This window comes from Cicer arietinum, chromosome 8 (genome assembly GCF_000331145.2).
Source record: "Cicer arietinum cultivar CDC Frontier isolate Library 1 chromosome 8, Cicar.CDCFrontier_v2.0, whole genome shotgun sequence".
Lineage (NCBI taxonomy): Eukaryota > Viridiplantae > Streptophyta > Magnoliopsida > Fabales > Fabaceae > Cicer > Cicer arietinum.
This window is the reverse complement of record NC_021167.2, coordinates 5,531,103-5,544,888: the sequence shown is the minus strand read 5'-3', so window position 1 is coordinate 5,544,888 and position 13,786 is coordinate 5,531,103. Positions and strand designations below refer to the sequence as shown.

At 30.1% G+C, this 13,786-nt stretch overlaps 1 protein-coding gene across 4 annotated transcripts; it reads left to right on the top strand.

The window, feature by feature from the left end:
- The first annotated feature begins 6,792 nt into the window (after nt 1-6,792).
- On the top strand, nt 6,793-13,298 carry LOC101492151 (uncharacterized). 4 transcript variants are annotated; one of them, XM_004512043.4, is made up of 15 exons: nt 6,795-7,181; nt 7,611-7,692; nt 8,351-8,851; nt 9,135-9,303; nt 9,402-9,554; nt 9,916-10,013; nt 10,198-10,289; nt 10,582-10,652; nt 10,741-10,876; nt 11,370-11,429; nt 11,516-11,598; nt 11,929-12,005; nt 12,112-12,182; nt 12,703-12,760; nt 12,926-13,298. In XM_004512043.4, the coding sequence occupies exons 1-15, from the start codon at nt 6,961-6,963 to the stop codon at nt 13,052-13,054; spliced, it is 2,001 nt and encodes a 666-aa protein (XP_004512100.1). In that variant the 5' UTR covers nt 6,795-6,960; the 3' UTR covers nt 13,055-13,298. The 4 variants fall into 4 exon arrangements, 1 of the variants encoding a protein (XP_004512100.1); XR_012161620.1 differs by lacking the exons at nt 12,703-12,760; nt 12,926-13,298 and having other exon boundaries at nt 6,793-7,181; nt 11,533-11,598; nt 12,112-12,179; XR_003474569.2 differs by lacking the exons at nt 12,112-12,182; nt 12,703-12,760; nt 12,926-13,298 and having other exon boundaries at nt 6,793-7,181; nt 11,375-11,429; nt 11,533-11,598; nt 11,929-12,000.
- Nucleotides 13,299-13,786: the final 488 nt, after the last annotated feature.

Genomic DNA, 13,786 nt, shown 5'->3' with positions numbered 1-13,786 from the left:
GTAGCCAACTCTATCTCGCCATAGAATTTCATTGAATTTTAACTGCGAGAAACAGATTCTCATTAATTTAGTTTTTCTTTGAAGAAATTTATAATTAGTTGTACAATTTTTTATGAAGGGATTATTAGCGGTATATATTTCTTTATTTGCAATATATATTGGATATATTATTTAGCCTGTCAGTAATATGAACAACTTATATTATTATCATTAAACTGAAGTTGTGCATTTGAATGTGCCAAGAGCTCCTCTCGGACGAGGTGGGAGACCAAAATTTGGAAAAAGAACCGTTTTCTTTCTTTCTATTATATATTATAAACGGAAAAATAACTGTATTTTTTCTTTTATATATTATAAACGGAAATGATATATGTCGCAAAATAGACTCATAAATGCACGCATCCCGAAGTACTTATTTAGAAGCGTGGCACAATATTATTGCTATATCCTGCGAAATAAACTTCTTAAATAGGGCCATTAATCGAAGTATTGTGTATTCACTTGATTAAGTAGTTTCTGATTTGGATTATCGAATTGAAATTGAAAGGTTTAGTAAATGCTACATAGAGGATATGGCGGACAAGGCATGCTAGAAGCCATTTATTATAGGTCCTGAAATACCGTTGAGTGATAAATGATAATGAATTGAATACACGACCACATCCATAGATAAACATACTTGTCGTAGAAGCTTTTGAAAAAGGTAGAGAGCTTTTGGTTGGATGAATATAAGCTAGAAGAAACACGGTACAATTGAGATTAATGACAAGGTAGACAGTTTCTACATCGTATGTCTGTCAATTGTCATTTCAAGTTCGTGTTATTTGAAAGGTCCTTGGATGATGGCAAACCACTCCTTGATTGTCCAAATATAGAGACCAGTGTTGAGCGGATACCACTATACTTGTCATTTTACAGGGCACTTAAGAAGATTATAAATACTTTAATGTTCTTTAAAAGCAATTTTTTGTGTGGGAGGAGGCAACGAGAATCAACAATAAAAAAATTAATTGGGTTAGTGTTTGTTTTCTATCCTAAAAAATTAGAGTAAAAAGACGTCCGTGTAAAATTGACATTTCAAAAATATTATTATTTACAATAAAATAAAAAATAAAAGCTTGGGGTAGTTGGAACAAAGTATGCAAGCTAAAAGAATAAGGGGACCAGGAGTCAAAAATTTGGAGCAAGTCAACGTGGCATTATTGATCAAGTGAAAATGTAAGTGTGTCAATGACCAATCAGCATTGTGGAGAGGTTTATTCATGCACATGTATGGTCCATTAATACCAAAACTGTTGAATATTAGGCACGAGATAGCTTTTTGGTCCTAAGGACCATAGATGACTTCTATTGTTAGTTCCCATTAAATATTTATTGTAGCCTTATAAATGGGGAACGTTTTATCAGATTTTGGGTGGACCTATAGTTTGGCAATAGATCATTTATGGAGAAATTTACTCTTGTTTGGTTTATTAGCAAATCAATCAGAGGAGATATATGGTTAGTTTGATGGTTGAGATGTAAAATTTAAAGAATAAAATAATAAAATGCTCGCACGTTTGATCCCACTCTCAATAACAATATTAACGAATCAATTAGAATGTATGTGGCATATATGGAGTCTGAAGAGATGGCGAGTGGGAGTGATGATGTTGTTCAGGATGTTTATCAGCAATGCATTTTGTGTTTTAAAGAATTAAAAAACGTGATCATGTGTTTTTAGTTGTAATATTGCCACGTAAATCTGGAAGAATCCGTGATTCTATTCTATCAAACTAAGTGTGATACCAAACGTGCACAATTTTACTTAAAAGAAAGTGCAATAAGAGAGGGAGCATTTCAAACATGAAGAGCAATATAATTTTCAAAGGGAAGGTGCATATTACAATTCTTGATAGAAGTTGTTGTTGAGAGAAAAATATAATATGATAATTGCATTAATAATGATAATAATTTTACAATAAAACTTATGTAGACAACGAGTTGTTACTGGAGCCAAGGCAGATGTATTATATAGCTGATAGGGGCTCTTGCACACACCAAAAAACAAAAATCATTTTAATAATACTATTATTTTTATTAAGCCCCATAAAATTTTATAGTTCTAGACTATATTGTGTATTCAATGATGTATTTATTTTTAAAGATAGTTTTAATTTTGTTTGCGTCAACTGCAATTATTGAAAAATGCGTATCTATTATGAATTTTGCAAAGAATTAAATGCATAATTGTACGAAGGATAAGTGATTAAATGATTTATTGGCTATATATATAAAGAGTGATATATTTAATAATATCAACAATGAAAATATTTTTAAAATATGAAATTTCGTAGAGAACAATTGTAACTTATAAAAGTTATTATATATTTTGAGTGAAACAATTCATTGATCGAGAAGAGAAGTGTAGAATGGTGAATAGGAGAAGAAGAAACATGAATTTCAAAAAATTAGTTTTGAAATAAGGTAACAAAATTTATAAGTATCCCAATTTTTGATAGAAGTTGTTAATGAAAAAAATAATAATATAAATTTGCACTGATAATAATAATAGAGATTATAACAAAAGGTACGAACAAGTTTAAGTATTAGCTCATAACAAGTATAATTAACTTGTTTTATCCAATAGTGCATATCAAGTTGTGAACTAAATCAAAAGGGTACTTGGACATGGTTTGTCAATAAGATAGATAGAAACTATGTTTTGCGGTATATATAATTCTTCAATAAACTTATGTAATGGTTGAATCTTACTGCGTACGTACGTATGCTTCAAAAGCTTGCATTACGTTACGTTTTTTATGCAATTATGTTTGTTCTTTGTTTGTAAATTGTATATATGCACATATAAATTAATTATAGTCCAACTTGAACTACGTAGCAACGTGTACTTATTAATTTATGGCCTAAAATAATTATCTAACTGCACTTTCCAAGTGAGGTAGCATTGTTTGGGTTGTCATTCAAGACAATACAAATGTGTTTAATGCAAGAATCTTAGCTTAGTGAACAGAGGTACTATATAATGTTTTCTTTGTGAATTTTGTAATTTGTAAAGATGGTTGTAATTTCAAGGACTTTGCTGGTTTTATTTGGGTCTTGATTTCGAATCTCTCTATATGCCTATACAATTCCTTTGTTGAGGGATTGTTTGTTTCAAATATACAATTATAATTATTTGTTTATCTAAGTGTAAAAGACATGTTTACACGAAACAATTGACCAAAATCTAAATCATCTTTTTTTTTTATAGGTTCAGTCTAAATTATCTAATGATATTTGTTAAGACACTAAAAGTAGAAATTTTATTTTAGAAGTTATATATTCAACTCTTTAGTTTTCATATTTTCAACACAAAACTTTACTTTTCTTTCTATTTTTAATTCTTTAACAAGTATAATTAAATTATACAAGTATTATTTTAATTGTTAGCATCACCCTATTTAATATATCTAAATTATACAAGTATAACTTGTTTTGATAATCTTTAACTCATACAAGCTTCTTTTATATAACTACTGTGATGATCGAATGAATATATATATTATCTAAGTATAACTTGTTTTGATAATTTTTAACTCATTCAAGCTGTTCTTTTATATAACTACTATGACGATTGAATATATAAGCAAAATGTAAATAATGTATCCCCTTTTCTTTACATTGAAAAAACTCTCCATTAATCAAAATTACCTTTTAAATAAAAAATGTATTTTGATCATAATTCTTTTGAAAATATTTTATTTTCTCATTTATTATTTTCAGATTTTTGTCCCATCTTTCTTCCTTACAAATGTCTTTACTATATATGCATTTTGAATGAGATAGGTTTGACGAATTGCAATATTATTACTTTAAAAACATTTATTTAATACTCACTTTAATTTTGAATGATTTTTAAATATTCGTCAAAACTTAATCTATTTTAAAATTTATCTATCACAATATCATTGGACATAAGTTTTTTATTATATTTTTCACAAAAGTGACTTATTTCCTCCTTAAAATAAATGTTATTTTAGTAAAAAAAATTGTTTTAAAATGAATATCATAATCACTTTTTAGTACAACTTGCTTTTTTTTATATCACTTTTCAATAATTACTAAATGTTCAACTTATAAATCATTATTGTACTTTATATTGATAATAATAAAAAATTCATAAATAATTAAAATGAGTAGTTTGATAAAATAATATTTTTTAATTATTATATTTCTTATGTGTACACAAACTTTAAATTACAACTAGTGTGTAATTCGTGCGTCCCACGGAAACAAGATACATTTTATTAAATAAATTAATATATATATATATATATATATATCAATTCTCATAAATTTTATTATTGACATTAAATATATAAGTTGACTTAAAAAAAACAATGTATAACCAAAAAAACAAAAACTAATCCTAATCTAATTTAAAAACTAATTTTTTACATAGTCAATGTTACTAAGGCATGACTCCAGCACCACTCTTTAATGATATGTCTTATTTTTTAATTCTCCAAAGAATCTTTTTTTTCTTTCCAACAAAATTTATTATAAAACAATACTTTTAATTTTAAACAAATAAAAACAATAATTATTAAAAAATTAAATAATTAGATCAGATGAAATAAGAATTTTTAAAATAATAGACATGACATATATAACTTAAGTAAATTAGTAAATGTAAAGATGAGTAAGTAACTTAATAATGAATTTTTATTTTTATTATTCAACGTAGTATGTTATTTATATAAAATACATGATATTTAAAGATTCATGTAAATTTTGTTGTATAAGTGACAAAATATCTTTGAGTACTACTCACAAAATACTACAGAAAAATAATCTTCCCATTACAAAAAAAATTACAATACACATAAAAACTATGGTTATCTTTTATCTTTGAATTTGTATGTTAGTCTTCATTAATCTTTCACGAATCATTTGAATTATTTTGAATTTGCATGATATTTAATAATAAAATTAGAATGTAAAATGTATAATAGATTAGTAAAATTAAAATATAAGCGTGTAAAATAGTAGTTTTAAAAAAATCATTACACACATTCACAATACTGTAAACTCGTCAAATTGTGGTGTAACAAATTTGTTAAATCAGTATTTGAAAAACCATCACTTCTACCTAAAAACTGAATTGTATATTTTTTTTTAATTCCTAAATAAATTAATTTTGAATTCATGACTAATAAGCCTCCGTAAATTAAGTTACTTAAGTAAATTGTGTTAACGCTGTTTATTAGATAACTCATAATTCAAATTATTAAGACGAACAACAACTATTTATGAAAAAATTTAGAATCGAATTTAGTAAAACAAATCTTAGAAATATACATATACATATACAAATGTACAAATTTTTTAACCAAAATTTAGAAACATAAACAATAAAAAATTGTAATTTTTTTTTGTAAATAGAATAAAATAACAATCATATATTGAAATAAATTTACTAAAAATCGTGTATAATTTAAAATTTGAATTTATAAAAAAAAAAAAGAATTAAACTTTACCATCGTCCAGATCATTTCCATTATAAAATTTATGTTTTGACATTGACACCAGAAACAAATGGTGTCTTTGTTCCATATAAACACAAAAGTTGTCAAATGCAACACGAACTGACACAACTTTATCAACCAAATTCCACGACTCATTTCTTTGAAAAATTGAAGCAATTTTTTTTTATACCAAATTTTGGTAAAAAAACAAAAAAAAAAAGCTAATAAAGAATTGTGTATATAGTAGATAACATGAATGATATTTATAAGAGAGACACAAAAAATGAGAGATTATCACGGTTAAACGGAAGACGGCGAACTAATAAGTGAAGTCTAACTGCACTAAAAGAATTTGTAAAATAAAATAAATTGTCGATGCAATTGATTGTATTTTATTTTTTAATTGGTCACTAAATTCTCAATTGTGAAACGTAAAATGTCAAATCGTGCATTGTATTTTATTTTTAATTCATTTTCTTATTTTCTAATTGCCTTAAAAAAATCTATTATTTTTAATTCATTTTTCTTATTTTTTAATTGGTCATTAACTTCTCAACGGAATCATATAATATCTTTTAAAAAAACATGTGTCAAGTTGTGGTGTATTGTATTTTATTTTTAAATTTTTAATTGGCCACTAAATTCTCAATAACAAATGTATCGTGGATAAAAGTCGTGATGTAAGCGAAGTTTTATGTTTTTTTTTTAAAATTGTTTTTAATTCATTCTTATTATTTTTTAATTGGCCATTCCCTTCTTAACAGACGCATCATTTACAAAGTCGTGGTGTAATTGAAGTTTAATTTTATTTTTACAAAAAAAAATTAGCACGTATTATTTCTATTAATAAAAACTTGATAACTTGCCAATTTATTATGTTTGTTTTATTATAATGTATAGATTGTGATACCAATGAAATATAATTTTTGTTCCAATTATAATATATATTCCTTTTGTCTCTTTTATATCAATTTTGATTATTTTAATTTTGAATATACATATTAAAAAATAATAAATATAAATATATTTAATTTTTTATCCTTTATTTATTAAAAAAAATTATTTAATGTATATTTTTGAGTTTAAAAAAATACATGTCTTAATTTTTTAAAAGAACGAAAATTTCAGAATATAAATAAAATGTTTAAGGATGAAAGATGGGAACGGAGGAAGAGTAATAATCTAATCCAATTTTATTGTTTCAGTTGTTTACGTATTCTTTGAAAAGAAAATGAAAATGTTATAAAAATGGAAAACCAATAAAATAGAAAAGTATGGGAAATAGAAATTAGTTGGAGGCAAAAAAATAAATGAAACTTTGACGTGAGAAGTAATTGAATTACCGCGTTAGAAAGAACAGAGAGAGAGAGATACACTTATTTAGAAAGAGAGTTTGAGGATCACAGTTATAACTGAATTCCAATCACCTAAACGACGATCGTTCTGCGTGATGGTATCAACGACGCCGTCGTATCTGTCGTCAACGCAAAGGTACGCAGCCGGAGCCTTATTGGGCCTGGCTCTACACCAATCCCAACTTCACCAGACTCATCCACTTGGCTTATCACCCGACGAATTTCCTTCTCCGAGTAGTCCCACCACCGTTGCGGTTTCCGAGGATCCCGAACTTTGGGTCCACCACACCTCCGGTTTACTTCGCCCTGTTTTCATGTACGTTTCATTTTCACTTTTTCTCTTGTACGACACCTAATTTGTCCTAAACGACAAACACTTCTAGAAATTCAAAATTACAATTGCATCCTAATTGCTCCATATAGATGCTGATTTTAGTTAGATTCTTTGGTATTTAAACTAATAATAATAGGTGGTGTATTTTAGTTTTTTTTTATTATTATAACTCTTTCAAACTGAATAAATATTCTCATGAACTATTGAAATCAAATCTTCCATCAGGTGTAAAGTTAAGTGTGTAATCTTATTATGGATGAGATGAAAATACACTAAACTCTGATAAATGTCATTCTAGTTTCAATTAATTTCATTCTTATTCTATTTGGTTTTCCTAATCAATGTTTCAAAGTTAATTAATCAAATTATTATTGTGCTATGTTTGGTTCTTTTTTTTCTTTCTCTGAACAGATTTCTAGATATTGATTCTGCAGCATGGTCTGGACTTGAAGAAACTTCTGGATCTTCTTTTGCTACACGTCATGTAGGACCAGTATGTCATACTACTATTTCCTTATGTCATATACATGCTCATATAGTAATAATGTATTCACATTTTACCTATATTGCACAATCACATTGAAGGTGTGTATTTTAAATTACTACTTATATCTAGGTGTCAATGTCGTGTCTGGTGTCTGTGTCAATGCTTCATATTTTACACTTATGCCTTCTTTTTATTTTTTAGATACGCTATAATTATGCTTTCTAATGTTTCGTTGCTTTAAGTATGTGTCAATGTCGTGTCTGGTGTCTGCGTAAGTGCTTCATAGCATTTTACAGTTATGCGTACTGGCTCCCTGGCAAGATGGTGGTGGAAAATGATATCTCATGCATATTTGCATTGTGTTTTTAAACACTGCTGTCATTAGAAAGAATTTCCAAAAGAGACTAAAAGTATTAACTTTTCAGTTTGTTTGTGAGGAAAAATCCAGTACTCATCATGTTCCCTGTTCCACTGTTCTTGTTTTTTTGGCCATCTTCTTTGCTTACTATTGCATGGGAGTCGGTGTACTTTGTGTATAAAGTTTGGTGCTGTGTGGTCTAACTGTTTTCTTTTTAATTTGTTGTGCTCATGTATTTTATTTATTTTTATTGATTTTCTTTTTAACAAATAAATCACTTAAAGATAATGCATGTGAATGTTGCAGTTCTTGAGACTATTGTCAGAGGAATTTGATGATGATAATTCTCAAAGGTTAGATGAAGAGCTTGCTTTATCGGAAGCAGTTGATGCTTTGGTTGTTAGCTTGGAAAAGAATTCAGAGTCTTCGAGGGCAAAAAGAGAGAAGTTGCGTGAATACGAGCATCAATGTCGTGAAAAGTTTGCGACTGCTGATGTTCAACCAAACTCTGAGAAGGTAGACTTGCATTTGGAAACTCAGCAGGAGGAAGATACTATTTTCTTTGAATGTGAAGACCCACATCAGGGATCTTCTAATAGTAACACTGATGAGGGTCCAGTTGAAGAAGTAATGATGCTCAGCTATCAGAGGAAAGTGACAGTTCTCTATGAACTCCTCTCTGCTTGTTTATCGGATTTAGGTGAAAAAAAAGCAAAATATACACGGAGAAGAAAGGGATATGATGCTCGACACCGTGTGGCTCTACAGTTGCTTGCAACTTGGCTCGATATCAAGTGGACAAAAATGGTTCGTCAAATAAATCTTTTAATTTGAAACTTTATGTGATTGAGAACCAGTTTTTTAAAAGTTGAGGTGAACATCAGTTTTTTAAAAGTTGAGTTTTTTTGACTGTTTATAATGAATTAAAAAGACATGTAAAGAATCTGTGTGGAGCCTGATTCTAGATGATTATACGTAATAAGCATTGGTTTAAATTATCCTTTTTTAAAAATAAAAAAATTCACATTAATTGACCCCATAGCCCCATATCTTCTACTTCTAGTGATGATAATGAAATTTTACTTTGCAGGAGGCCATTGAGATGATAGTTGCTAGTTCTGCAATGGCTATCCTTAAAGAGCAAGAATCAAATGCAGAAGAAACTCAATCAAAAGAAAGCAGCTGGGCTAAATGGAAGCGGGGTGGTATTATCGGCGCTGCAGCATTAACTGGGGGAACATTGATGGCTATTACTGGTGGTATGAATGAATACCTCCATAACATATTTTGCGTTTTGATTTGAATTGAATCAATTTCCTTGTGGATTTGACTATTTTCACTTTTAAGCATAAAACAGGATTAGCCGCCCCAGCAATTGCTGCAGGACTTGGTGCCTTGGCTCCAACTTTAGGTACTTTGATCCCTGTGATTGGAGCAAGTGGATTCGCTGCAGCTGCTAGTGCTGCAGGAACTGTTGTTGGCTCTGTTGCTGTTGCTGCCTCATTTGGAGGTATAGTAGCTCTGTCATTTCTGTGTTTTTTAATGATACTATCAGGACCACCAATTCTTTATTCATATTTCATATGCTTATGTGTAGAGACTTAGCGTGATGGCTTTTGCGCTACATTACTGGTCAATTTATTCATTTTGTTGCTGCCCGTTAATACATCCTATATTTTATTATTCTGAGGACAGCACAATTAACCTTCAATTTGTTATATTTCTTTGTAGTACGAATACATCCTATTTTTATCTGTTTTTGGGACATATTTGTGATCTGTAGGATAACTCTCTTCTACCTTTTTTGTTACTGTTAATGATGTTCCTTTCTAGATGATAAAAATAATTTATGTATCATTTTGTTCTACCAGCTGCTGGAGCAGGACTTACCGGAAGCAAAATGGCTAGGAGAGTTGGGAGTGTTGACGAATTTGAATTCAGAGCTATAGGAGAAAACCATAACCAAGGCGTAAGTATGTCTTGATTTCATATTCTTAGTTTCTGGTGACATTTCTTGCTTTATCGAGGTATGATCCACGTGCTTGGAAGGACACGAATGCAGGGCTTTTTCTAACCTTTCTTGTGTTATATAAAATAGTTTTGCACTTAGTTCATTGTTCCATAGAAGATTCTTATTCGACTTCTGCTTGCAGAGGCTAGGGGTTGAGATATTAATATCAGGATTTGTCTTTGAGGACGCAGATTTTATACGGCCATGGGAAGGGCAGAACGACAATTTGGAAAGGTAGAAATTTTTCCATTTTCCATCTCCTAAATTGGTTGTTATGATGATCATTATTTAGGAAAAAGTAGTTGATAATTTTTCCATTTGTGAATGTTATTGCTTAATACAATTTTTTACTAGCCATGTACATGTCAATAGAACATGCTGATGGTGATGGGAGATGATCTATTATACTGGAATCGCTTATTTTTCTGCTGTTTCTTTACATTTGTAAAATTGCAATGTTAATACCCTAATGATTCATGATCCTAGCAAAACAAATGACATTTCATATGGCCTTGCCAAAAGTTAGGTATGCACTGCAGTGGGAGTCCAAGAATCTAATTGCCGTGAGCACTGCAATTCAGGATTGGCTTACTTCAAGTAATTGGTTTGGGTTTTAGGCTATCAATATTTTTTAATTTTATAACCTAGAGTTGTGTATGATGTAAATATTACTGTGATGCATTAGGAATTGCAATGGAGCTGATGAAGCAAGGGGCAATGCTGACTGTCTTGGGTGCACTTTTAACTGCATTGGCTTGGCCAGCTGCATTGCTCGCAGCTACTGATTTCATAGACAGCACGTGGTCAATCGCTATTGACAGGTCTAATTTTATCTCTTGGATTTTTAAATGGAATCGAACTTTTGCAAAGTTAAGGAAAATCATCTACTTGCCTTTTGTTACTTAATGTTGTGTAGGCAATTAATGGAATTTCTATTGTTTTTGCTGGATAATATACTGTGATGTAATTGATTTTGAGTGGATTATGATAGCATATGCTTGAAAAACTGTTACGGAAGTTGACAACTGCATGTGGTCATATGTGCTATTCCTTGCTCCAAGGCTTCATCGGATCCACAAAATCTTGCATTTAACCTATTTTATGTCTGTTTAATACCAAAAATAACTAGCCAAACCATTTAGTATATGAACTATGTTAAGTGGAGGTCCTTTGGGGTGGCTAGGATATATCTGCTCACGCATCTCTCTTTTTTTAGATAAACAACATGGTGAAGAGGGATGTTTCACTCTCTCAATTCCGTTCTTTTCTTAGTTATTATTTGTTCTGCCTATGTAAGTTTACTTTATTTTTCAGATCAGACAAGGCAGGGAAGTTACTTGCTGAAGTATTATTGGGAGGGTTGCAGGGAAATAGGTATTTATCTTGTTTAGAAGTTTCTTTAAAAAAATCAGCTCCTAATAAAACTCTGGAACATGCTATATTTTTAATCTGAGTTTCAGGCCTGTGACACTTATAGGTTACTCGCTTGGAGCACGAGTTATTTTCAAGTGTCTAGAGGTTTTAGCTGAAACAGAAAACCATGGTAGGTATTTATACTGGTTCTTTTAATTTTTGTCTTTGATATGATAGATTATTTTCCTTTCTTTGCTTTGGGATTTTTAATCTTATATATTGACTACCAGTTGAATGATATGCTTTTCCCTCCTTAAAACTTTTCAACTTTTGTGATGGGTAAATTATATAAGACTTCATTCTTTGTCGGTCTTTTGTGTGTTTATCGGTCAAATAAGATGTTACCTTTGTTATTGATTAAAAAGGTGCTTCAGCTGTTTATCGGCAGCTGAAATTTATCGGTAAAATAAGATTTCACCTTTGTTATTGATTCAAATGTGCTTTTTCTGTTTATTGGCAGCTGAACTTGTTGAAAGAGTTGTCCTTCTTGGAGCACCCATTGCAATCAAGAATGAGAATTGGAAAGCTGCTAGAAAGGTAGAAAGGAATTTGATTTTTCTCCTAATAGTTTGTACGTTCTCGATCTCATGTATGACGAAAATATAGTTTTTATTAGTTTCAATGATATTCTGGTACTCTGCAGATGGTAGCAGGAAGGTTTATAAATGCTTATTCAAGGACCGACTGGATGCTTGGAGTTGCTTTCCGTGCTAGGTACATGAAGATGTAGTGGTAGAATCCGTGCATTTCTTTTTATTCTTTTTAGTACATAGGGACAATACTTGCAGGAATTCATATCAAAATGAAAAATGATGGAATGACTTGAAGTTGTACTTGTGTTCTCACTCCATAATTTATAGATCAGTTTTACATGCAGTTTATGCATTAAGTTGCAAGTTGTTGGGAATTCTGACTCTGCAAACAGTGAACAGTGTTCCATATTTTCATTGATTTTGTTTCATGACTTTCATCTGTTGATCTGGACTCATAACCTTATCATGATTATACCTTTTTGTGTCTGACCGTGAGACACCTTATCACCTAATCAACAGAGAGAAATAGTGGTAAATGACAGTTGACACGGGTTTTTTTTTTTTTTTTTACCGATTAACGGTATGCTTAAGTGATTTTAATATATTTTTTACTATTAACATAATTTCGAAAAATTTGGATTACTTGAGTACATTTTTTTTAGTAGACAGAAAGTAGAAACTAATCTACTAATTTTGTGCAGCCTACTTTCTCAAGGTCTAGCTGGAATCCAGCCAATCGATATTCCTGGGATCCAAAATGTAAGTTTTTCCATCCTCTTTGCTACACAACTATTTTTTGGATTCTTTTAGATAATATTCTTGTGTACAATTGCAAGTTGCTGTCTTAATTTGTATGACTAGTGCTAGAATTCATATTTTATTGGATTTGGACATTTTGCTAAAAGGGTTCCCTGGATTTTTCAGGTTGACGTGACAGATCACATTGAAGGGCACTCTTCTTATTTGTGGGCTACACAACGAATCTTGGATGAACTTGAACTGGAAACGTATTATCCCGTTTATAACAGAATCAGGATTCTTCCTAAAGAGTAAACCTCTCCAAATCCCACTTTTTTCTTGTTTGAATATAAAGAAGATAAATTCCTAGTGTCACTGTCAAGATGATAAGTATTCCCTCACGCACAGGTGTGTAATGTTTTGATACAATTCCTGCAAACATGTAATCATGGATTTGATATGGCCCGAGTGTGTATGAACGAGTATCCGTTGTGAGATATTAATCTTTTGAATATATTTGGTTCAACCAAAAATCAAAGCTTAAGGGAATTATTTTTAAGTTTGTTGGTTATATATTATGTATATTATTTGATAGAAAAATAAATATCTTTTTACTTTGTGAAAATATCTTCTATTTTCATTTTTTCTATTTTTTATTTTATAAAATTTGTGTTAATTTTATTTTGCTAATTAGAAGATGTGAGTCTCATGAAGTAGACTTTTGGTGGGGCCATAAACGACCACTTAGGTCTGTTCACTTTGTGCTTTTATTTTTTAACGTGTGTTTATTTTAATTTCCTTACATTTTCATTGTTTTTCTATATGTAAACAATTGTACACTTCATAAGTATTTTATCTCTCTATTAACAAATAAAATATAGCAATTAAAAACAAAGAGCGGAGAAAATGCCCATGCAAGGAGAAGTCGCAGACAAGAACCGCTTATAGGGTTTATCCAATTGGAATGACAAATGACTAAGGAGGAGACTGACAAAGTTAAGAAGAATGAAAAAGGTTAAGAGAACACAGGTTGGTTTACAGAGGCAA